The sequence below is a fragment of the Myotis myotis genome, unplaced genomic scaffold (assembly GCF_014108235.1).
Source record: "Myotis myotis isolate mMyoMyo1 unplaced genomic scaffold, mMyoMyo1.p scaffold_m19_p_7, whole genome shotgun sequence".
In the NCBI taxonomy this organism is placed as follows: domain Eukaryota; kingdom Metazoa; phylum Chordata; class Mammalia; order Chiroptera; family Vespertilionidae; genus Myotis; species Myotis myotis.
The window spans coordinates 22,941,942-22,965,968 of NW_023416379.1; the positions used below are offsets into that span (position 1 = coordinate 22,941,942).

General features: G+C 38.2%; 1 protein-coding gene across 1 annotated transcript in view; it reads right to left on the bottom strand.

Moving 5' to 3' along the window:
• The window catches only part of LOC118660169, a 76,765-nt gene that overhangs the window by 23,553 nt on the left and 29,185 nt on the right, over positions 1-24,027 (bottom strand). The window contains exon 2 of the mRNA XM_036317284.1: positions 20,040-20,255. Within this exon, the coding sequence (XP_036173177.1) occupies positions 20,040-20,255 (216 nt within the window). The remainder of the gene's footprint in view (positions 1-20,039; positions 20,256-24,027) is intronic.

The following is a 24,027-nucleotide window of genomic DNA, read 5'->3' on the forward strand; positions in this document are numbered from 1 at the left end:
CTTGAAATAAAGGCCTGTTCTATGACTTTTATCTAATTTTTCAGCAATTTCTGTTTACAGGCTCCTCCAGGCCACAGTTTTTTATTTGTAAAATGAAGGGGTGAGCCTGTATACATTTTGTGGCCCCTTCTAATCCTAATATCCCACAAGTTTGGGATTTTACAGAATATATTCTGGGCAGCAAGAGAAAGGATCACTGAGGAACAAGGAATTTGAGGCTGTTTCTGGGAGAGCATGTTAATAGATGGCATCAGATCTTTGGAGAGGAAAGCTGTGCTCAGAGATGACCTCTCAAATGATTATAAATGAGTTTTATAATCCTGCCAGCAAATTAAGTGGGCGTCGCCTTTGCTCTAAGCTATCTGCAAATTATGCACAGTTTGTGGGGTCCGCCACACATTAAACACACAGCAGGAACTGCCAGTGGATGAAGAGCGGACTTACAGCTTCAACACACCATAGTGGCATCTTGCGTGCTGAAGCGCAGCAGTACAAGGACAATGACGGGAGGGCACGATGAAGGAGAAGGGCAGACAGTGGCTGTGAGTGAGATCAAAAGGCAGAAAGCTTTAGTCAAGAACTAACTGCAAAGTTTAAAATCTTGGAGAAAGAGCAGTTCACAATAATTAGAAGACCCAACAAATGACGGTGGCTGTAGGTTGATGAAAAAGTGAAGCTAGAGAGATGTGGTGGAGCTAAAGAGTTCGAATAACTATAAAGTAGGGGAAGATATATTAGATCATTTAAATATGGCTCTGAATCTTGATTCTACCACTTAATATCCTGTATATTCTTGGACTTGCTAAATACTGTATTTTCTTCATCAGCAAATTGGAAGCATTGGTATCTCTTTCTTACAGTGGTTGTGGAGATTAAATGAGATAATGCATGTTAAGTGTTAAAGATATTTATTGGTGCACAGTAGACATTTCAAATTATATCATTACTATTATTGTTATTGTTAGCTGAATTATGAGTGTAAATATTGAATTTGCCCATAATGATTGCTTGTGAAAGAATAGAAAGGAAAATTATAGCATCAGGCGCCAGTGGTTAAAAGGTAGGAAGAAGTGTCTTGAATGGAGGTTAATAGATGATAATAAAGGCTGTAGTATTTTCAGGTCCTTTGTCTACTTTTTGATTGGGTTGTTTGTTTGTTTGGTGTTGAGTTTTATGAGTTCTTTATATATTTTAGAGCTTAATCTTTGTCGGAGCTACTGTTTGCAAATGTCATCTCCCATCTGGTTAGCTGTCTCTTTGTTTTGTTGTCAGTTTCTCTTGCTGTGCAGAAACAGTTTTAGTTTGAAGGGATAAAATAATGCCATTTGCAGCAACATGGATAGACCTTGAGAACATTTTGCTAAGTGAAATAAGTCAGTCAGAAAAGGTAAGAGCTATATGACTTTACTCATATGTGCGATATAAAACTGAAAGTCATGAACACAAACAGCATTGTGGTGATTGGCAGAGGGAAGGGGGTGGGGAGAGAAGAGGGTCCTAATATTTGGCAACAGGAGATTTGACTTTGGATGGTGGGTACACGGTGCAATATATAAATCCTGTAACACAGAAACCCACACCTGAAACCTATATGTTCATGTTGACCAATGACATCGCAATAAATTTAATAATAAAAGAAATAAAACATAAAATTTAAAAAAAGTCTGTGGTTGAGTAAAAGTGGTGAAGTTCTCAAAGGCTAAGTTAGAGAGTACCTGCCAACCTCTTGGCCTCCAGCCATTTCTGCTTGAGGTGTGGCACAAGATGTCGTCATTAGATGTCGTCAACCCAAATATCAACTAAGGCAGCACTTTCCTGAAGATGTTCTTTAAAAGAGCTTTTTGGTCCAATGTATCTGGGGACCAGCTCAGGCTCTGTCTTCTTGGGGATTCACAGAGCACATTGCCCAAATGAAGGCTCTGGGAAGTCTAACTAACCTGGCATTTTCAAAGCATACTTGGCCAACAAGCTCTGTTTAATATATGGCACATGTTATGATCTTGTAGAACAAAGTGAGAGGGCAGAAAGGAGGGTTTTGAGGAAAATTTAATGATTTAATGGAGTTTACTGACAGAAGTCCCAGAGGATGTTGTTTAAAGGGGAAGCAAGGGAATTAATGGTGTTGCTGAGTGAGAAAAAGGATAGACCCGGGATGAGTGGGATTAAGACTGTGAGAGGGATGGAAGGAGCTGAAGTGATTGCCAAGGGAATGGTACTGAGGAATCAAAATTGAAGAAGAAGAGCAGTTTGAGGAATATGGTGGCTGTGTGATGCACTGTTAGTCCAGATGTCTGTCCATTTCAATCAGTGTTGAAATGGAACTTTGAAAGAAGGAAGAGTGAGGGAGATAGGTGGTCTGGGCCAATGGGGAAGCTATTTTGACCAATGTCACCATGTGAAATTTATCCAATGTTGCTTTATAACTCCTCATTTAGAAATTTTTAAAAATTATTAATCTGTTCTTGAGTGGGAACTGGGTTACATAGTGACAGTCTGAATGGGTATTTGAACTAGTGATTAAAAAAAAACCTTAAAAAGATTCTCATGTCTTCCAAATAAAATACTTAAAAATGTTGTTATTGATAGGTTTCCTTATTTAGCTTTTGCCTTCTGGTATAGGAAATACAGAATCACGGATTAACATCTGAATAATAGAGAATATCATGCCATCTTCAATGTACTAATGATTGTTTTATTTCTAAATTGCCTGAATGGAGGCATATTAAAAGTAAACTATATAAGTATAACTGAAATAATTCATTATATATCAAGTTATAGCCTTGTTATTTTTATTGTAATTTACAGTTTTAAAGTAAAATCCTTAAAGAAATTCAATTGCTAGTGATTTTCTGATTTATATATTATCTGGCTTACATTCAGAAAGCTCAAGATGATGCTCATTCATACAAAAATAATTGTTATTTACTCAGGAGTATATTTTTAAAACTCTATTGCATTTTTATCTTTATAGATGAAGGAAAATCAAGTCTTGATGAGATTAAAGTTTAAAATAATAAAATGGACTTTTAGAAAACTCTCAATAACAATAAAAATTCTAGGAGTTGTGGCTTTAGACCCTCATAATTTAGTCTTCTAGTCAGCAATTATCTCCCAGAATTAAAGATAGGAGATCTTGAGATGCCTTGTCCTGAGATTGTATAGAGAATCTGTCCTTCCAGAGGGCAGGGGGGCGTGTGGTGTGTGTGTGGATGTGGGGGGTGCAGGGATGGGACAAAATGCCAATGGAATTCTTTTTAAAAAAATATATATTTTTATTGATTTCAGAGAGGAAGGGAGAGGGAGAGAGACAGAAACATCAATGATGAGAGAGAATCATTGGTTGCCTGCCTCCTGCACGCCGCACTCTGGGGATTGAGCCCTCAACCTGGGCATGCGCCCTTGCCTGGAATCGAACCTGGAACCCTTCAGACCACAGGCTGATGCTCTATCCACTGAGCCAAACCAGCTAGGGCCCAATCGAATTCTTCTTTGGCAAGAACATTCTAGGTCACAGTGAGGGTTGGCTAAATAATCTGTGTGGTTTTTTTAATAGTAGATATTCCAAAAAGATCTAACCTTAAGAATTAGGGATGAGAATCTTAAAATTTTGCCCTAGAGAAATGTAAACTTGAAGACCTTCCTTCCAGTTTTCCTACTGGTTTAGCTTGGGAGATTCAGAAATGAGACATAACAACTGAGACTAGAAACAAGTTGATAAATACCTTGACTAGTAAAAAGCTCACTTGTCCTGCAAGTTATACTGACACAAACTCATTTAATAATGTACTTGCTTTGCAATCTCTAGTTCCTCTGCTGAACAGAAAGACATGGAGCATAGGCTTATGATTAACGTGTTGTATCCAATGGACTCAAATTACAAGGCAAAGAGAAGTAATAGATTGGCTACATTACACACAGTTCAGAATCCCCATATAATTTTCATTGTGTAGGCCTCTTTGATTTCTTTTAGGCTTGGGTTTGAGGGCGGATGGAAGCAGAGACAAATGAAGTAAATGCCCATACGCTCTCTTGTTTGAACCTCACAGCAACCCTTTTAATTTGTATTATCCGTTTTATAGATGAGGAAACTCATGGATATAGCTGGTAAGTGTCAGAGCTGGGCTTCAAACTGAGAGCTGACACAGAACCCATGCTTGATACATTGTAGGCCAGTTATTATTTTCACTATTGGTTTTTATCAAGTAGCATGCTCAGAGACAAGATGGGCTCACCAGAGTGTTCTGGGGGTCTTGTTCTTACTGCCCCTTTGTACCCCAGTGCTCGAACTCACCCTCATCCCCTATCCTTCTCCTCTCCCCATACAGTCACCCATGACAGGATAAATTATTAACTGTTTTGAGATATTTTTGTACTGTAGAGTAGAGGAAGGGGAAGTAAGTAATGTGTTCCAGAGCAGAGGGGAAAATCCCTCTTTTGATGAAACATCCTGTGTGGCAACTGCGAAGCTTGGATTTCCCCAAAGTGAGGTTAGGGTAGCATGCTGCAGCTAGTCACATGGCCTCAGTTCAAAGTCACATCTGCTGTGGCCTTCTGTAAAATTTACCTATATATGGTTCACACAAAGCCACAAACAGAAAACCCAAAATGTCATTCTTTTCTGAGATAATCAACAGAAAGAAATAGCACTGCTTTTATGAATTAAGTGCATGCATGTGCCATGAGGAGGAAATGAACCCTATTAGCTTAAATTTGCACATCCTCTCAATAATTGCAGTGGCTAAGGTTAATAATATGGTTATTTGTGTCTGGATATGAATGTAACCTGACTGATTGGGAAAGCAGGTGCTAGATTGATGCACCATGTCTGTGACCCATGAGTCACATCCCTGATTTGCAAGCTGTCTTTGCCATGAAAATGAAAGCCAGAGCCAACTCTGTGTCATACAATTTATGCCATTCACTGAAATTATAGATAATTTCAGCCTGTGCATTTGTAAAATAGCCTATGCCATTTTTGCTTTAAACATCTTTTGTACTTGGTAGTTCTGACTGGCCTAAATAAATATTATCACCCACAATAAGCATTACCAATCATGAGACCTTGTGAAAGTACATACAGCCTTTAGACTTAATCTATGAAATAAAGCCTACGACTTCTGCTTGTGTCTTCATAAACAGTTGAGTTCTCGCAGCTGCTATGATTTCAATTATGAAGAAAATTGGAACTTTTGATTCTTTGGTGGCTAAAAAATCACTCAAGAAAAACACTTCTTCAAATTCTGTTATTACTTTTCTTCATATGCATGGCAAGGCATGAGTCTGATTAACATAGTTGATTAGAGCATTGTGCTAAAATGCTAAGGCTTCTTGTTCAAGTCCAGGGAAGGTCAGTTAGATTAACCCTCCAAGTCTATTGAAAATTTGTTCTGTTAGTCTTCCATAAGTTTGGTCAAGAGAATATAAACAGAGAAGTACAAATTCAGTCTTTAATGCTAAGAAACACACTTAACATTCATGGTCAGTAATGTCACCTTCCCATACAAAGATTCATGACAGCCATGCAGAGGCATGTAAGGAACATCTGCTCTCCTCCACTTTCACAGCTGTGTGCTTACTCACACGCTCAATCCTAGCAGAGAGAACTCCCTGGCTCTGACTCAGGTGGGCATTGCCTTTTCTCTTTTACCTTTTCTCTTCACTCACTAAATGATGAGGAACTTGGCAAATGACACAGTTTGCTTATGGTTTCAGACTTCTCTTTTAAATCACTTTTCCCCCTACCCCCCATCTCAGTAATGAGAGCTCTTCAGTTAATGTTACCCTTTCTGAAATTTAGAATCCTTGTTTCTCTTTGCAAAACAAGAATTAAGCTTATTGCATTAAAAATCTCAAGCATACTTATTTATTAACAGAGTCAGAGCCATAAACCAAAAGCCAAAGCCATAAATCTCCAATGGAAGAATTTCTGGAATTTGGCCCTTTCCTATCCATTCCTTATGCCCAATGATAACACTGTTGTGACTAAAACATTTCAATGGATCTTTGTTTCCTGAGGACAGCGTATAAATTACTTAAATACCTTGCAAAAACCTTAAAGATCTGAACACTGGTTCCTCAATTTGGCATTACTTTCCTTCCTTCAAATTTACTGTCACTTCAGTCTTCAGACCTTTGATAATTTGTCCCATCGGTCTGGGCTTCTCTTCCCCCCCTTTCCCTACTTCACTAATTTACTCATCCTTCACTTAAAAAAATTATTTTGTTGTTGACAGTATTACAGATGTCTTCCATTTTCTCCCTTTTTGCCCCCCTCCACCCACCTCCCTACCCCAGGCCTTTCCCATACTATTGTCTGTGTCCACGGGTTATGCATATATGCATATATGTTCTTTGGTTAATCTCTTCTTGCCCTCCCTCCCCCAACTGAGACTGGTTATTCTGTTCCATGCATCCATAACTCTGGCCCTATTATGTTCGTCAGTTTCATTCTTCACGTCTTAGTTTAGTTATTCTATTCTGCTGAAGCCTTCATTAATCCCAAAATATGGGCCCCTTTTATGTGTAGGTATAGTTTCTCCTGTGGTAGCATGTATCATGTATTGTAATTGCCTGGTTCCTTATCAATATTTCCTGTCTCTTAGAAGTACTGAATGGGATACCTATCTTACAAACTAGCTGAGAGAACAAACCCAGGCTCCATGGTGAGCTGGGAAGGGATTCGGCAGTCTGATGCCCCATCACCATTTTGTATAGGTGGTCACTACCTGGAAGGTCTGCCTTCCTGCTGATATCAGATTGTTTTAAAAATATCTCAGTGTTGCTGATACATGAAATTCTTTTTTTTTCTTTTCTTTTTATAGTACCGCCAAGTTAATGTATTAAACATTTTCTATCTACAAAAACTCAACCACTTCACTCTGTGTTACATAACAAGGGATTCACCTGTCTGCTTCTTATCTAACCTGGCCAGAGGTGTTGAATTCTTGCATTTTCCCCCAAGTAGAAATCTAGGTGAATCTTTTGAAATGGTCATTTTATTTTATTTTTTAAAACTATACATATTTCTTTAAAAATTTATTTTGAGAGAGAGAGAGAGAGAGAGAGGGGAAGGGAGGGAGGGAAAGAGAAAGAAGAGAGAGAGAGATATCGATTTAAGTGAAATGGTCATTTTAAGATAAACTCAACAGGAAAACAACCTACCAGGGTGAAAGGGAAGAGGGAATTGAGAATAGAATTGTGTGTTTATAGTTAGTAAGACTGATGGACATTGGAAAAATAAACTAAAATTATAGATAGCAAGCTGTGGAGTTTGGCTTGACTTCAAAGGGAGTTTTCATATACAGTATATATTTTTTACCAATGCCTGCTATTCAGGGTCAACAAGAAGAGTTTAAGCCTCTGATGAAGTAATAGCTGAGTCACATGGTATTGGTGGACTTTTGCTGGCCATGATGAGTCTCTCAAGAGATAATGTCACCCAAATTGAGCTTTGTTAGAATCTTGCCTAGAACTAGATTGATTGATTTACTAGCTCACAAGGACAAGGGGATCTAACATAGTGACAAGTGGAAATGGAATGATTTATTTACCCTGAACACCATGGACAAATGTGTATCTTGGCACATTTAGGTGTTTTTCCAAGGTGCTCCCTGTAAGCAGAATGAACAAGAAGCAATTTACTCCATGTGATAAGGAAATATCAAGGTGACAGTAATCATTTTTACTCTTCTTTCTTAAGAGAATTTTATAAGAAGAGACTTTTCAGGCCCCCAAAAGCAAATTTTAGAATTAAGTTATACTGTCTTAAGAAATAATCATAAATATGTTTCTGAAATTCTTTATGTTTTTGTTTACTGTGTTCTTTAGAGAGTAGTTTACACCATAGGGATGCTACTTAATAGAATAAATTTTATCATTTCAATAAGCAATTCAAGGAAATACATATAATTGTAAACTTGGAGAAAACAAGAAATAATGCCCAAAAGTCAAATGGCATACAATTAAACTTCATTTTATTCCTTAAATTCTGTTCTTGCTTGTAAATTTTTAATAGTTTATAAGAATTCTTCTTTTAAAAATTTCAAAATCTCAAAACTACCAAGAAGGGATATTAGTTTAGTGGAAAATAGCCATATGGTTTCTGGGAAACACTGTACTAAAAGGAATAAGTTTAATTAGAAGCAGGAAAGATTTGGTTACATACAAGAGCCAAAACAATATGCTCCAACCCAACGGTAAGTGTAACCAAGGGTTAGAGATTTCCAGGAGAGGACAGGGAGCAACTTTCTTAGAATATTTTATGTCCTAAATAGCCTGGATGGAGTCCCTTATCTCTTCCTAGATTTATCGCCTGGGAAAGAGACATATGGTGGGATGTAACTCATAGGAGAGCTTAGGTAATAAAAAATGAAGCAAACTATGAGTGCAGACACACACTTGTTTTACCCTAAAGTCCTGATGCTAAAATTTAATCTTTGTGATTTGATTCATGTCTTTAAATACAGCAGAAGTGTTTGCCAAGTTGTGGATAAAGCAATCCTTTGGTTAGTGCCTACAGGGGAGAGAGAGTGACTTGGAGTCCATGCTGCCCCTTCCTGTGCCCCGCATCCTGGCAAGGCTCCCCTCCTGATCTAGGCCCTTGCCTCTGGAAGAGAAGGCAGCATTGAATCAGAGAAAGGGGGCCTCCTGGCACTAAGAGGCCTGGAAACAGACTGGAAACATGGAAATACTCCTGGAAGAGTAGCCAGCTTCCCGGTTATCAAGCTGTCTGGCCAGATCAAATGTGCATGTGGCACAGACAGAAAGCCATCATCACCCAGGACCTGGCATTCCTTCACATGCAACCTTTCTTTTGGCAATAGGACCTTTTCTGGGGAAGAGAGTGTGCTGATTTCAGCTTTAAGCTAACATTGGCATTCCCTCTCTAACAGTACAAAAAGCAGACCTGGTTCATTTTTGAGTGTGTAATAACCAAGAACTCAGATTGGGGGGGGGGGGGGCAGGAGGGAGGGGTGGGGGGAATCTGCCACAGATAGGATTAAAAGAAATTTTCAATCTACATTGAAATAATTCAGTTAAATTGATAAAATAAATGCAAAATTCCAACAGATAAAGAGGCAAGAATAGAATGAAACAATTCCCACTAGAAATTACAAGGAGCAAATTAAAAAATGGATAAATTCCTAAACTTTTTGGTAATCAAAGAAATGCATATCTCATCATTTAATTAAATTCACAAAAAATAAAAACATGCCCTGACCTTCAAAGGATGAAGTGCTAGTGCAGTAGATTTATTTAGATAATGCTGGTGGCATATTTTATTGAGTTGACTCTAAATTAGTCTCAAATGTATTTTGGCAAGAACCATAATTATCTTTAAACTGTACGCCACTACTAGGAATTTATATGAAGGTTCAATTTACCCTAAGATCATTCAAATTGAGGGAGAAAAATAACTTGAAGCCTTATCAAGAAGAGAAAAAAATAATAAAATGAAAATGCTAACAGTAGGTATGTGGTTGCATAAAATTATATCAATTTAATGCAATGTTAACCATAATGATAACTAAATATATGTTACAACATACAAATGTTTCCAACAAATGTTAAGTGAAAAAAGGCAGCTTCAATATCATATATACACTATGACAATAATCATGTACAAAGGAAATGCATGCAGGGAAAAGCAAAAAGGCTCCAAAAAAAATAAAAGCAGTTGGTATGTAAAGAAAATGAAATTGTTTATTTTTAAACCTCTCAATAATGCCATTATAATAATTCCACCTCCTAGCCAAGAAGAATTGCTTGAATTGAAAGCTACTTAGGACATTTCAAATCACTACGGAACAAAGGAACAAATATTGAACACTTCAAGGAGAAACCAGAAGAGTTTTCTCTATTTTACATACCCCTATCGGAAACAAACATCTTTTTAAATGCTGCCTTTTGAGGGAAAAGAATTCTAAGCTTTTCTGTGTAAAACTATCTTTTTTTCTAATTCTCCCTTAGTATTAGAATGATAATATTCAGATAAATAATAGAAAGAGTAATTACAGGGATTTTCACTATCCTAAGAGGGCAACTTCTTAAGTCATTTTTAATGTTTCCCAAGACATATTTTCCAGGTAGTATTATTGTTATTATTATTATTATTATTACTAGAGGCCCGGTGCATGAAATTCGTGCACTAGGGGGTGGGGTGAGTCCCTCAGCCCAGCCTATGCCCTCTCACAGTCTGGGAGCCCTGCAATCAATTGCCCCAAAGAGGTAGGCCCCGCCCATCTGCAGAGGGAGGCCCCGCTCACCTGCCACAGCGCCTCAGCTGGGTAGCCTGGGCCTCCCTCTTTGGGACGATCGTGGAGCTCCCCGATTGATTGATCGCCCTGCTGGCCGGTGGCCTGGACCTCCCTCTGCAGGGTGATCATGGGGCGATGGCCAGGCCCCCAACCAATTGCATCGCACCAGCCTTGGCTGGCCTGGCACCAGTGGGCATCATAGCATGGTCATCCGGAAGGTCGTCTGGATGGTTGTTCTGCTGTTCAATTGTTTGGTCGATTTGCATATTATGCTTTTATTATTATAGATTATTATTAGTAGTATTGTAATCACAAAAGCTGGGACATGTAGTGATGATTTGCTTAAGGCTGATTTACTTGCTTTAAGTCTTTTCAGATTTTAGTACCCTTAGGTGTATTTGCCAAACTAATAATATTTCAAATGATACTTACAGTTATTATTTTTCAGAGCTTCCACATGATCTCTCTCATTTGATCCCCATCCTCTCTCATCAGCTAAGTGAGATGGGCAGCACTGTGCTACTCAATACAATATGCAGGTAGGTGAGCCCCAGGAGATCAAATAGCAAGTGTAAGGTCACATGGTCACATGACCTACCAGTGAGGAATAGTTTCCATACTGACTTACTTTCATATGTAAGACAGTAGTTTCCATACTGACTTACTTTCAGTGCAGAGCTAGGTGCAGAACCCAGTCTTTGTCCTAGATAGCATGTCATCCCCTCCATCACATTCTAAGTATGCAGAACAAAAGAAAAGGGCATTTTCTTACTTCTTCTTTAGTAGTCTAATCTTTCATTTTATGCAGTGAGTGCTTCCTCAATGATTGCACGACTTAAAATGTGGTGCAGAATAAGGACTATTGTGGGTGATAAGCTTAGAAATCAGCAGATATCCCCCAGAGACCCTAACACATCATGTCAAGAGCAGAAAACGGGGAAGAGGGCAATTTGAAGCAATATTACTTTATTCCTCATAGCCTTCGTAAGAAAACATTTTTACTATGTAAATTGAAAGAAACCAGAAATCTATAAAGCCTGATTTAAGAATATATTTTACAACCTCTTCTTAAGAAAGATCAGAAAAACTCAAGACAATATGAAAGCAAGTCAGTATGGAAACTATTCCTCAGCTGACCACTTTACCATAAGCTTCCTGGGCTTCAAAGGCACAGCTCAATTTTGAGATGAAATCAAAGGTCAAGGCACACCTCCGTGGACGGTGGGAGCTACCCGATAGAGGTATGGCATCTGAAACACAACAAGCGCTGGGAGGCACACTCCCTCCCAGAACGGTGTGAAGTCAGTTTAGTTAAAAGAGCCTTCTATTATTGTCTTTGGGGATTTGTTGAAGAGGAAGGAAAGGAAGTAACCTTATATTGAATCATGTCAAAGACTGCATGTTCATCTTGCTATTAGTAGGGACTTGGTAATAACTTCTCCAAGTGGGATGGCTCCTCCCAGAGGCCCAGCTTCACTAAGCCTTAAAAAAAAAAAAAAGCACACGCTACCCTGGCTTCAGCCGTTGGCTGCTGACTCAGCGCCTTTCGAGCTGTCTTGACTTGAAAGACAGAGCAGTCTGAGGAAATCCTCACTCAGCCAAATCTATTCCATATGAGAGGGCGATCTTAATGAAAATCAGGCGTGTCTCTGGAATGCATGAGATTTACAGCCAGCACAGGCTGGAGAGTTTCCTCACTCTCTCCTTTTCATGTTAAAAAAACAATTTGCATGAAGAAAATTTCAATTTGAGCTAACAAAGGCAAAGAGAGAAAGAAGGCACATAACTCTATAACATGTATGTAAGGCCCTGGGAGTAGATAGGAAAATAAATACATTAGTTGTTTCTTTTAAAAGATAGGTTAAAAAATGATTAAATTGATTTTTAGAGAGAGAGGAAGGGAGAGGGAGAGAAAGAAACATAGAGGTGAGAGTAAGACTGGCTGCTTCCTGCATGTCCCCTATGGAGGATCAAACCCACAACCTGGGCATGTGCCCTGACTGGGAACCTGCAACCTTTCGGTGCACGGGATCACGACCAACCAACTGAACCACACTGGCCAGGGCAAACATGATACATTTAAGGAGTGCTGGGAGCTTAGAGAATCAATGGACACAGGGCAGGGCAAAATAATTGACAGAAAGAAGTAGAAGCAAGGTGCTGTGAGAGCATAATTATTGTGTGTTTTCCATTTTCTTGTAGGAGTTCTGTGGTGATGGAATGGTTTCATGGTGTGAAACCATCTTTATGATGGTACCTGACTTTCTACCAATAGGATTGAGTTGTAAATACTCATTTTCTACAAGTGAGTCTACTGGTGGGCTTTCTCCAAACCCACAGCTAATACAGTAATATAATCTTGAAAAATTCAATCAATATAGACAAAGCTAAAGTCCTTCTTGACTACTCTCTCCCACCTCATCACCTCTCAAATGTAATGTCTTGAAAGTGATAAGCACCACTTCAGTTTGATGTACATACTTCTAGATTTTTTTAGTATTTGCATTTATATACCACAAGCATGTGATACACAGACATGGAGAGAGAAATATAAAGTCTTAAAAGTATAACTATGATAATGCTAGATACATATTCATTTTTAACTGCTTTCCTGACTTAATATACCTTTGGGATATGTCAGTACGTAAGGATTTCATTTTTGAAAAATATTTTTTTTATTGATTTCATAAAGGAAGGGAGAGGGAGAGAGAGATAGAAACATCAATGATGAGAGACAATCATTGATCGGCTGCCTCCTGCACACCCTCTACTGGGGATCGAGCCCGCAACCCAGGCATGTGCCCTTGACTAGAATCGAACCCTGGACCCTTCCTTCAGTTCATAGGCCAACACTCTATCCAAACCGGCTAGGGCAGGATATAATTTTTAATGAGATTCCATCATATGAATATATCATAGTTAATAATCTCCTATGAGTTTATGATTTTGTTAGCCATATAGTATGAATTAGTATGACTATGCCATAATTCCATAGTATTCCATATATGAATATGCCATAATTAATAATTTCCTATGAGTTACAGTTTTGTTACCCATGAATGTTACCTTTTTTTTTTTTTTTAGCATTTCCAATATTGCAATGGATATCAGTGTACCCATCCTCATTATCACATAAATAAGTACAGAGACCTAGATTTGCTAAATTACAAGGTATGAGATTTGAAAATTTTAAATAGAAGAACATTGCCAAAAAAATCTTCACCAACAGTGTTTGCCCCATACTTTTACCAATACAACCTTTGACAATCTGATGGATTAAAACAAATGGGATTTCATTGTTTTAATTTGCATTTTCCTGGTGGTGATGTAAGCACTTAAATTAGTTTTTAAACTCCTTTTTTATTTTCTGTGTAAGCCCAGAGTTACCAGGAAGGGTGTTCGTGGACTCCAGGTGGATGGATTGTATGGGGATGACGGTTGGCCCTTTATTGTTCTTAGTTTCTAATTTTATCAAATTGTAATCAGCTAGTGTGTATGGTCTGTGTGATTTCTGTGTTTTGGAATTTGATGAGATATTCTTTGTGATCTAATTCTTGGTCAGTTTTTGTAACTGTTCCATGCATGCTTAACGTAATGTGTATTCTTTATTTATTAGAAACAAATCTCTACATAAATCATAGCTAGTCAATTGTTTTATTAAAATCCTCTACCCTTACATATTTTCAATCTTCTTGAACTGACAATTTCTGGGAGAATTATGATAAAAACGTCCCTCTGTGATGTGGTTTGCCAATTTTTCTTTGTATTTCTATAAATTGCTGCTTTAAAGATTTCCATGTTATGTTGCTAAGTGCATAAAGGTTTATGAGTGCTTTATCTTCTTAGTAGATATCTTTTATCAATGTGAAATATTCCTCTTTGTTCCTTTAAAAAGTGCTTTACATAGCACATGGTCTGAAATTTATATTGCTAAAACTCTTTTCTTTTTATTAGGCCTCCCCAGGAGCATCTTTATTTTCCAACTTCAAGGTCCTTTTGAATACATACGCTTGCAATATCCCCATCTGCTGCAGCAGTTCCTTGATGTGATCATTTTGGACTGTGATTTCCTCATCAATCTCATAATCCTACCAAAAGTTTTAATTATTCCTTATCCATACAATAGCATACTTTTTCTTTTCTTTTTAAAATTAAATCTTTATTGTTCAGATTATTACAGTTGTTCCTCTTTTTTACCCCCATAGCTCCCCTCCACTCGGTTCCCACCCCACCCTCTGCCCTCACCCCCACCGCCCCACTGTCCTCATCCATGGGTGCACGATTTTTGTCCAGTCTCTTCCAGCATCCCCCTCACCCCTTTCCCCCCAAGAATAGTCAGTCCACTCCCTTTCTATACCCCTGATTCTATTATAATCACCAGTTTATTCTGTTCATCAGATTATTTATTCACTTGAGTTTTAGATTCACTTGTTGATAGATGTGTATTTGTTGTTCATAATTTGTATCTTTACCTTTTTCTTCTTCTTCCTCTTCTTAAAGGATACCTTTCAGCATTTCATATAATACTAGTTTGATGGTAATGAACTCCTTTAGCTTTTCCTTATCTGTGAAGCTTTTTATCTGACCTTCAGTTCTGAATGATAGCTTTGCTGGATAAAGTAATCTTGGTTGTAGGTTCTTGGCATTCATCACTTTGAGTATTTCTTGCCACTCCCTTCGGCCTGCAAAGTTTCTGTTGAGAAATCAGCTGACAGTCGTATGGGTACTCCCTTGTAGGTAACTGACTGTCTTTCTCTTGCTGCTTTTAGGATTCTCTCTCTGTCTTTTGCTCTTGGCATTTTAATTATGATGTGTCTTGGTGTGGTCCTCTTTGGATTCCTTTTGTTTGGGGTTCTCTGCACTTCCTGGACTTGTAAGTCTATTTCTTTCACCAGGTAAGGGGAGTTTTCTGTCATGATTTCTTCAAATAGGTTTTCAATATCTTGCTCTCTCTCTTTTTCTGGCACCCCTATAAGTCGGATGTTGGTACGCTTGAAGCTGCCCCAGAGGCTCCTTACACTATCTTCGTATTTTTGGATTCTTTTTTCATTGTGCTTTTCTGGTTGGGTGTTTTTTGCTTCTTCGTATTTCAAATCTTTGATTTGATTCTTGTGATCCTCTAGTCTGCTGTGGGAACTTTGCATAATATCCTTTATTTCAGTCAGTGTATGCTTAATTTCTAGTTGGTCCTTTTTCATAACTTCGAGGGTCTCACTAGATTTCTTGAGGGTCTCATTACATTTATCGGCAGTCTCACCAGTCTTTTTGAGGGTCTTACTAAATTTATGGGCGGTTTCTAGAAAGTTCTTGAAAAACCTTAAAAGTGTGGTTTTGAACTCTATATCCAGTAGTTTGCTTTCCTCCTTTTTTGTCATTTGTGACCTGTTTCTTTGTCTCTGCATATTTTATGCTTCCCTGTGTTGGTAGAGTGGCTTTGTGTGCTAGGTGTACTATAGGGCCCAGTGGCTCAGCCTCCCCAATTAGATCTTTGTGATCTAATTCTTGGTCAGTTTTTGTAACTGTTCCATGCATGCTTAACGTAATGTGTATTCTTTATTTATTAGAAACAAATCTCTACATAAATCATAGCTGGACACTCTTGGTGCACCCCTTTGTGGGCTTTGTGCACAGTCTTGTTGTAGTTAAGCCTTGATTGTTGTAGGTATCACTGGGAGGAATTGACCTCCAGCCCAATTAGCTGTGAGAATCAGCTGTGTCTACAGTGGGAGAACTTCTGTGCCCAAGACACCCTTATGAGGCTAGACTTGCTTCAGTGGGGCTTTGATGCTCACTGAGTCTGCCCCCTGAGTGTGTCCCTTATGGATCTGAGGAGTTGTAATTGGATGATCCCACTCTGACCACTGGGTACACTGGCTCTTGGATCTAAGGAGGTGCTAATTTAGCCTCTGCCTGAGGCTACCCAGCAGGAGCTATGAGGAGATCTGCAGATTCCTCTTCCTTGTTTGGGGTTTGGAGGTGCCCAGATGAGGCCCGGCTGTGAAGCAATGCAAGCTTCTGTGGGGCCTTGGGCCTTCTCTTGGAAGTTCTGGGTCTGTCTGGCCCAGCTGCAGTTTGTTAGGTAATTTTCAGATTGCAAAGGGCCAGGGCATTCATATGCAAAAGCCTCTGCAGCCGCCTGGGTGGAGCGGGGTCTCAGGGAATCAACAAGGTGGAGCAAGCAGCTATGGTTGATCCTCAGCCCTGCCCTAAGGGGCCCCGAGTCTCAGTGTCCCGGTAATTGCTGCAAGCACCTTTGAGAGAAAGCCACCCTCGAGTTCTGAGTTCTTCCCGCTGACAGGCAGTCCAGTTTCTCCCCGTATGAGTCTGGGTCCCCAGAGACTCACCCGGAACTGGAGTTCAGAGCAGTCGGGGGCTTGTGACTCCCTCCTGATTCAAAAAGACAGCCATGTCTTTAGTTGCCAGCCCTTGCCGCATGCGCCTCTGTACCTCTGCACTTCCGCATGTCCTCTGAGTCTCAGTGTACTTTTCTCTTTCCTTCTAGTTGTAGAATTTCCACTCATCCAGCCTTCCTGTGGTTCTGGATGATGTCCATTTTGTCTTTTAGTTGTATTTTTGAATTTGTTGTGGGAGGCAGCAATTTCTGGTGTTTACCTATGCTGCCATCTTGGTTTCTCTCTAGCATACTTTTTCTTCTAGCACTATTATAAATTAAAATATGGTGTGTGTGTGTGTGTGTGTGTGTGTGTGTGTGTGTGTGTGTTTTCTGTCATTTAAGGCAGGAGGGAGAGATGACATTGTATGTTTAGGCTGACACCTTGATCCAATCCTATGCGTTGCCTAACGGATTTCCTTCCCCACTCCTACTCTAAAACATTCCTTTCCTCCCCTTCCAACTTGGTTGATCTGGATATTATAAGTGCTGTGAGAGATATGGTGCAGAACAGTTTGTGAATATGTTTAGTTGGCATGCACCCATTGAAAAACTAGTTTGGTTTCCATCTCTTTATGGCCTAAACCAGTAATGGCGAACCTATGACATGTGTGTCAGAGGTGACACGCGAACTCATTTTTTTGGTTGATTTTTCTTTGTTAAATGGCATTTAAATATATAAAATAAGTATCAAAAATATAAGTCTTTGCTTTACTATGGTTGCAAATATCAAAAAATTTCTATATGTGACATGGCACCAGAGTTAAGTTAGGGTTTTTCAAAATGCTGACATGTTGAGCTCAAAAGGTTTGCCATCACTGGCCTAAACATTGATTTCAGACTGAAATGCTACAACTTGAATTCCACTAGCATGCATTTTCAGTTCCATTTACAGAAAGGTCTGCTTAAGTCACAAATAGTCCTCTTTAGTAACAACTAGTAACATTGCAATATTACTATTCTTCTGGGTAATGTATTGGCAATACGTGTATCCTACTTTCTCCCATGGGTGACACATGTTTAAAGGCCAATAACTAGACCATTGGCAAGGCCTGGCCCAAGCTAACTGCAATGTAATGCAGAGATTGTTGGCCATGAAAGGTAGCATTTAGAATGTACTATTTATAAAGTCAGGAAAAAAGATTCCACAATTACTCATAAAAGACTAGTGCTTTATTTGCTGTCTCCATTATTTAAATTATTCTCACTTCATTTTCTATGTTTTATCTTGACACATCCAATACAGAGTTCATTTTTACTTTAGGTTATCAAATTCAAACTGTAGGATTTCAGATTTAAAAAGTTAATTAGGTTAGGCCTATCATCTGATATTTGAAAGGTTTTGTGACTTTTCCAAGTTCATATATTGACCTTGAGGTTGAGCTGGCCCCAGAATGTTGCCTGAGTCGAGCACTATTTACACATATGTTTACATTTACAAGAGATTTAAAAAACCCCATCTCATCTTATTGAGGGAACACTGAGAGGGAAAGATGAATTAATGACTTTCTTAAAATAATCCACATCAGGAGTTGTCAAGGGAACAGGTTGGCATTCTTATTATCAGGCCTCTCTACTTCCTAAAAGGAGAGAGGTACCTTCTCAAGGAAATATTTCATGGTTTAATCCCTACACTCACACAAAATATAGATTCGTTTTCAAACTGTTGGAATAGAACTGTCTTCTTGATTTGTGGTGACTTTAAGAAAAAAAAAATGTCCAGCAAAGCCAGAACTAGGTAATCCATTATAAATTGGAGAATGATTCACCTGTTATCCCAGATAAAGTAAAAGAATGAATCACAGTGTTGTTTTAAATTCTTTCCAGCTTTTTGTTTATTGTTTCTTCTTGCATGGAATTCCATTTATTCATTCATTTATCCCCAGCCCCTAACAAAGGGGGCATGTAGTAAGCCCTTAAGTACACATTTAATCCTAGGTATTTCTACTATGTATTATCTGAAGAGCTCTCTCTCTCTGCATCTGCCATGAATAGTTCTTTAGAATCTAAAGAGTTGGCAAACTTTTTTCAACTCTAAGAGTCTGCAAACTATTGCTGGTAGGCCAGGCACATGTTTCTGTAAATAAAAGTTTTATTAGAACACAACCAGGCCCATTCATTTGTCTATTACCTATGGCTGCTTTTCCTACAAGAACAAAGCTGAATGTAAGTGATAGATACTGTATGGCCTGCAAAGTTTAAAATATATACTATCTGGCCCTTTACAGAAAAAGTTTAGCAATCCTTGCCTTTAGAATCTATTTATTGCCTTTTATGGCCAACCTGGCATGAAGCCAGAGAATAGCTGAACAATAAATGCACATGAAAAATGTTCATCAATCAGCAAAGTGTTCACCTACTTGTGGAAGTCTAATTTAGTGTTATAAAGTCACAGACTTAGCTAATATATAAATTAGCAAACATAAGTACTAATGGTTTGTATTATAGTCAGTAATCTGGCCTTCTTGGGTTAGCAATATTAAGACAAAAAAAATTCTTGGAGTAGCAGAAGAAAATAAATTTTATAAAAATATGAGTATATATGAAAACATGGGCATATGATACAGTGCTTTGTTATGGGTCAAGTTATTTTGAGCTAAATATTTCCGTGGAAGCTACACACCTGTAGATGACTGTTATGATATATTTCTCACACCATACAGGCATTGGTCTCTGTGTGAGCAAAAATGAGACTTTTTAATGGACCAAAAAATTGCTGTATCAGTCTTGTAATGGCATAAAATAGTGCCGGATATTATATGATTCCAACTATATGGCAATTGGAAAAGGCAAAACTATGAAAAACAGTAAAAAGAATCAGTTATTTCCAGGGGTTTGGGGAGAGAGGGATAAATAAGTGGAGCACAGAGGATTTTTAGGGTAGTGAAACTATACTCTGATACTTTAATGATAGATACATGCCATTATAAATTGGTTCAAAACCAGAAAACATACAACACTAATAGTGAGTCTAATGCAAACTAAAGACTTTGAGTGATGGTATAAACATAAGTGCTAATGGTTCATCAATTGTAACAAATACACCACTCTAGTGGGGGAGCCGTTGCATGTGCGGAAGCAGAGATATACAGGAAATCTCCATCCTCTTTATTTTGCCGTGGACCTAAAACTGCTCTAAAAAATCCAACATATTTTTAAAAATTATTTCAATTGGCTAAAAAAAAAAAAAAAGCCAAATTCTATATTCTCTGAAGCTGAATGTACATTAAGATTTTTTCTTTTGGCATATTACAGCATAGATACAAACAATAACAATAACAACAAAAACACCCCCCCACCACCACCAAAAAAAAAAAAAAAAAAAAAAAAAAATCAAAACAAAGGCCTAGAATTCTTTTAGGAGAATTAATCCAGAGCGAAAATAAACTTACTTCACACCTGGGTTGAGTTTCCCATGGACATGACTCCTTCTCCTGAGGGAGAACCCCTCTTTGGAAAGCGTGGTCTCCTAGGCACGTCCGACACAAGGAAGGCTCTAAGTCGGGCTCCCCATGGGGGCTGTGCACCACTGAGGGGCCCGTATACTTCAGGCTGGGACTCTGATGCTTGTCCACACTGACCATTGGATTTTTGATCCATCTTCGTACCTACAATGTGCAAAAGAGAAGAATAAACAAATGCATTTGACCTCCTTTGATGTTTAATTGGGCTTCAGTGGGAAATATGGTGCATGGGTATTCATGAAAGGAGAATTCAGGCTCACAACTTCTCTATCAGGCTGACCAATGGCTTTCCAGGAGTGTATGTTTTTTGGCTTGTTGTTTCATCTCGCTGAGTCTGTCTCCCCATCTGTAGGACTGGGGAAATAGTATTTTCCTTCTTGTTGTTGTGAAGATGTTATCAAACGCCCAAGTGTTTTGTCTGGTGCATAGTATTCAGTAGATGATGACTATTTTACTTTGACTCTCACTATTATAATTATTCTGATAAAATGGGAGTTCATAAATCTCTAAGGTGGGTTATAGTAGTTATTCTAACTAGAGAAAGTACTAACTGCATAGCGTAAGATATAATTGCTGTTAAATGAGTTAACTTATATTTCATCATTGCAAAAATTTTATTACAAAAGAAGTTGCTTTTTGAGAGTTTTCATCAGTATTTCTTGCACTCCAGGGCCCCATAAGCATGTTAATAAGTGTAGTCAAAGTATTTATTTGATTCATTAATGAAAGTCTAAATGAAAATCTGAAAGTTTGAGACTACAGTAGAATCTCTCTTTGTTTTTAGTATCAATTATGTTTTTGATCAATCTAAAAAGTGCTAAATTTTATTAGAGATGAAAAATGTTTTTATTATTTTTATTTAGAGGGTTTTGAGCTTGATGTTTGGTAATTGTTCCTGATTAGTTGCCAACATTGTATTTTAAAAACAATCTTTTATTCTGGCTTATTTTCAATGTCTCTTTTGTCAAATAGATTTAACTTTGGGGTTACTATGAATAGAATTTTAAACAGATATATCTTCAAAAAATTTGTATGACCTGACTGATAAAGAGTCTAGGTATATTGAAATGTAAATCGTATATTTATGAATCACTATATATATATATATATATATATATATATATATATATATATATTTATTGATTTCAGAGAAGAAGGGAGAGGGAGAGATAGAAACTTCAATGATAAGAGAGAATCATTGATTGGCTGCCTCCTGCATGCCCCACACTGGGATGCCAGCTTGAAACCTGGGCATACGCCCTGACTAGGAGTTGAACCCTGACATCCTGGTTCATAGGTTGATGCTCAACCACTGAGCCATGCCGGCTGGCCAGGACCACTATATTTTAAGTAAATCTCATATAATATTATTTTACAATTATTCATTTTAATGGAATAATGTTCATGTGACTGAATCTAACCTTCATTAGGTTATAGAATGGTTTTATCAAAAGACAGAAATTTATATACATTACTAGTATATCCCACTTCAAAGTATACAAATGATTGATACATTTAAATGATCTGTTGGATATTCGAAATCAGAAGGATTAAGAATCTCATAAGGAATTGTCATTTTATTTGGTATCCAGCTAAGAATTCCCAAAATAGTTCATATGGCCTTGAGCAAAGCTGTCAAACAACCAACTGATTTTTTAAATACAATTTTAGAGTCAGAAGAGACTCAAAGATGTTAGTAAGTTGCCCAAAGTCACACTGTAAATTATTAGGTGGTCAAAACTACACCTCTTGGTTAAAGCAAACATTAAATTATTTTCTAGTAGGGTATAATTGTCAAACTGAATGCTTTCAGATGCTGGCAGGAACAGAAAGTTCATAAAGCCCTATGACCAGGGTATAAAAATAGGGAGTGGTGAGGACTGTGGCAAATGTCCCAGTTTGCTAAGGACATTTAAATTTAAATTATAAAACAAATGAAACCCCCAAGCAAACAAACAATGTTGGCCAAACAAAACCCTAGTCAAATTTACCCCACACCTTCATGGGTCACTGTCATAAAGTTATTCTATCAAGTAGAACAAGTATGAAGTGGAATTCTATGAAGTAGAAATAAAATGATTTCACATCTTCTAATTTAAAAAAAGGCACAACAAAAAGACAATCTAATGTTTTCAACATTTTAACTTTCATTTATTCATTCACCATTCATTTTTGAAGACCAACTATGTGTCAGGCATAATCCAGGCATCTGCAATACACCAGTTAACAAAACATCCCACATGGAGCTGGAGTTAGAGTTAAGGGAATACATTTATTTATTAAGGGAATACATTATTTATTTAATAAAATAAATAAACTATAATATGTAAGGAAGAAAACAAAGTAGAGACAAGTGATCAGTATCATTTGGGGTGGGAGGGTACAATTTTAATTGGATGAGAAAGGAAGTTCTTCCTGAGAAGGTGGCTTTTCAGTAAAGACCTGATAAGGCTGTAAGACATCTAAGTGAGCTATGTAGTAGGCAACTGGATCATCAAGTCTGGATTTCAGGGGAAAGATTCAAGCTGCAAATTGGAGACTTGAAACAAATAGCTATATTCTATTTAAATCTCTCAGGGGAAAAACAAACAAAGAAATAAATGGCTTGCCTGGATCTACGTGTGAAGTATGTGTCAGGTATTAAGTTCATATTTCTGGGGCTTTGATTATTATAATCTATATTTCACTTAAACTTACTGCAACATGCATTAAACTCAAGTCTTCAAAGAGTGGGTATGTGTTTTGTTTCCCTACCACATTCCACTGGGGGCAAGGTGTGGGCAAGGCAATCTTTTATTAGAAATGCCCAAGATTTGAATGACCTTCAATGAATAAATCCATCCTGAGCCTTTTGAATATTGGAAGATGATATTCCCTTTCTTTCCACAGAGAATGTGGCAGGGGAAGTGTAGAAATATTCAATTTCTCCAGAAGCATCAGGGAGAAAGGTGTTGCAAAAACAGAGTCATACATTCAGTAACAGCACTGTTCCTGGCATTAATTGCATGATTTGTCTTGAGATGGTTTGTCTGTTTTGGCTAAGTCCTCATACTGGCTTCAATGTGTACCTTCCCTGATACCCCTTCACACATTTCACTGGCTTTGTAGCCTCCCAAGTGGTTTTTATAGGCCAGTGAATGAAGGGTTTATGATGTTTACTTGATCTTGAGAGAGGCTGGTTGTCAGTAAACTCACCAGGCTCTCCTCTGGCCTTAGTCAGGCCGGGTGCCCTCCAAAACTGCTGCGGGGAGCCGCTCTCTGCCCCTGAGGGAATTCAAGCTACAACTGGCCTATTGTGTTTCTTCAGGCGGAGAATTGCTCTGCTGGAGGGAGTAACTCAGAGACAAGTCACAGTGGCTCTCAGAAAGCTGTAGCAGCTGTGTGTGTGAGCAAAATGAATGCCCGGATACAAGTTACAGCCCTGCTCCTTGGCCACCTGGGCCATGGCTTTGTTCAGAGCTAGACAAGCGTTGTGGAGAGCATTGTATACAAACATAGACTGGGGCAAGACATCCTCCTCACGCGGAACAAATCAAGAATTCCTTCACCCTGGCTCTACAGGAGCCTGGTCTCCTGAGCCAGACTAGAAGCAACTACCTCTCTAGACACTGGGGTGAGAAAGCAAGGCCCTCTGTCAACCATACAACTATTACTGAACAATGCATGCAAAATATTAATCTAATTTCTCTGCTAAATCCAGTTGGCTCTGATTTTATTAATTTATTTATTTGAAAAAAAAATAGCTCAAAGCAATTCTCCCTCCGACTACAAAAAAGCCAGATGTGATTAAAGAGATGGGCCAGCTCCTGGAGATTTTCCAAGTGTGGTTTTTTCCCCACTTTGTAATAGTAAACAGATATTCTCCTTAATTTAAAATGGGTTCGCTGATAATAATATCAACTGATGCAGAACAATT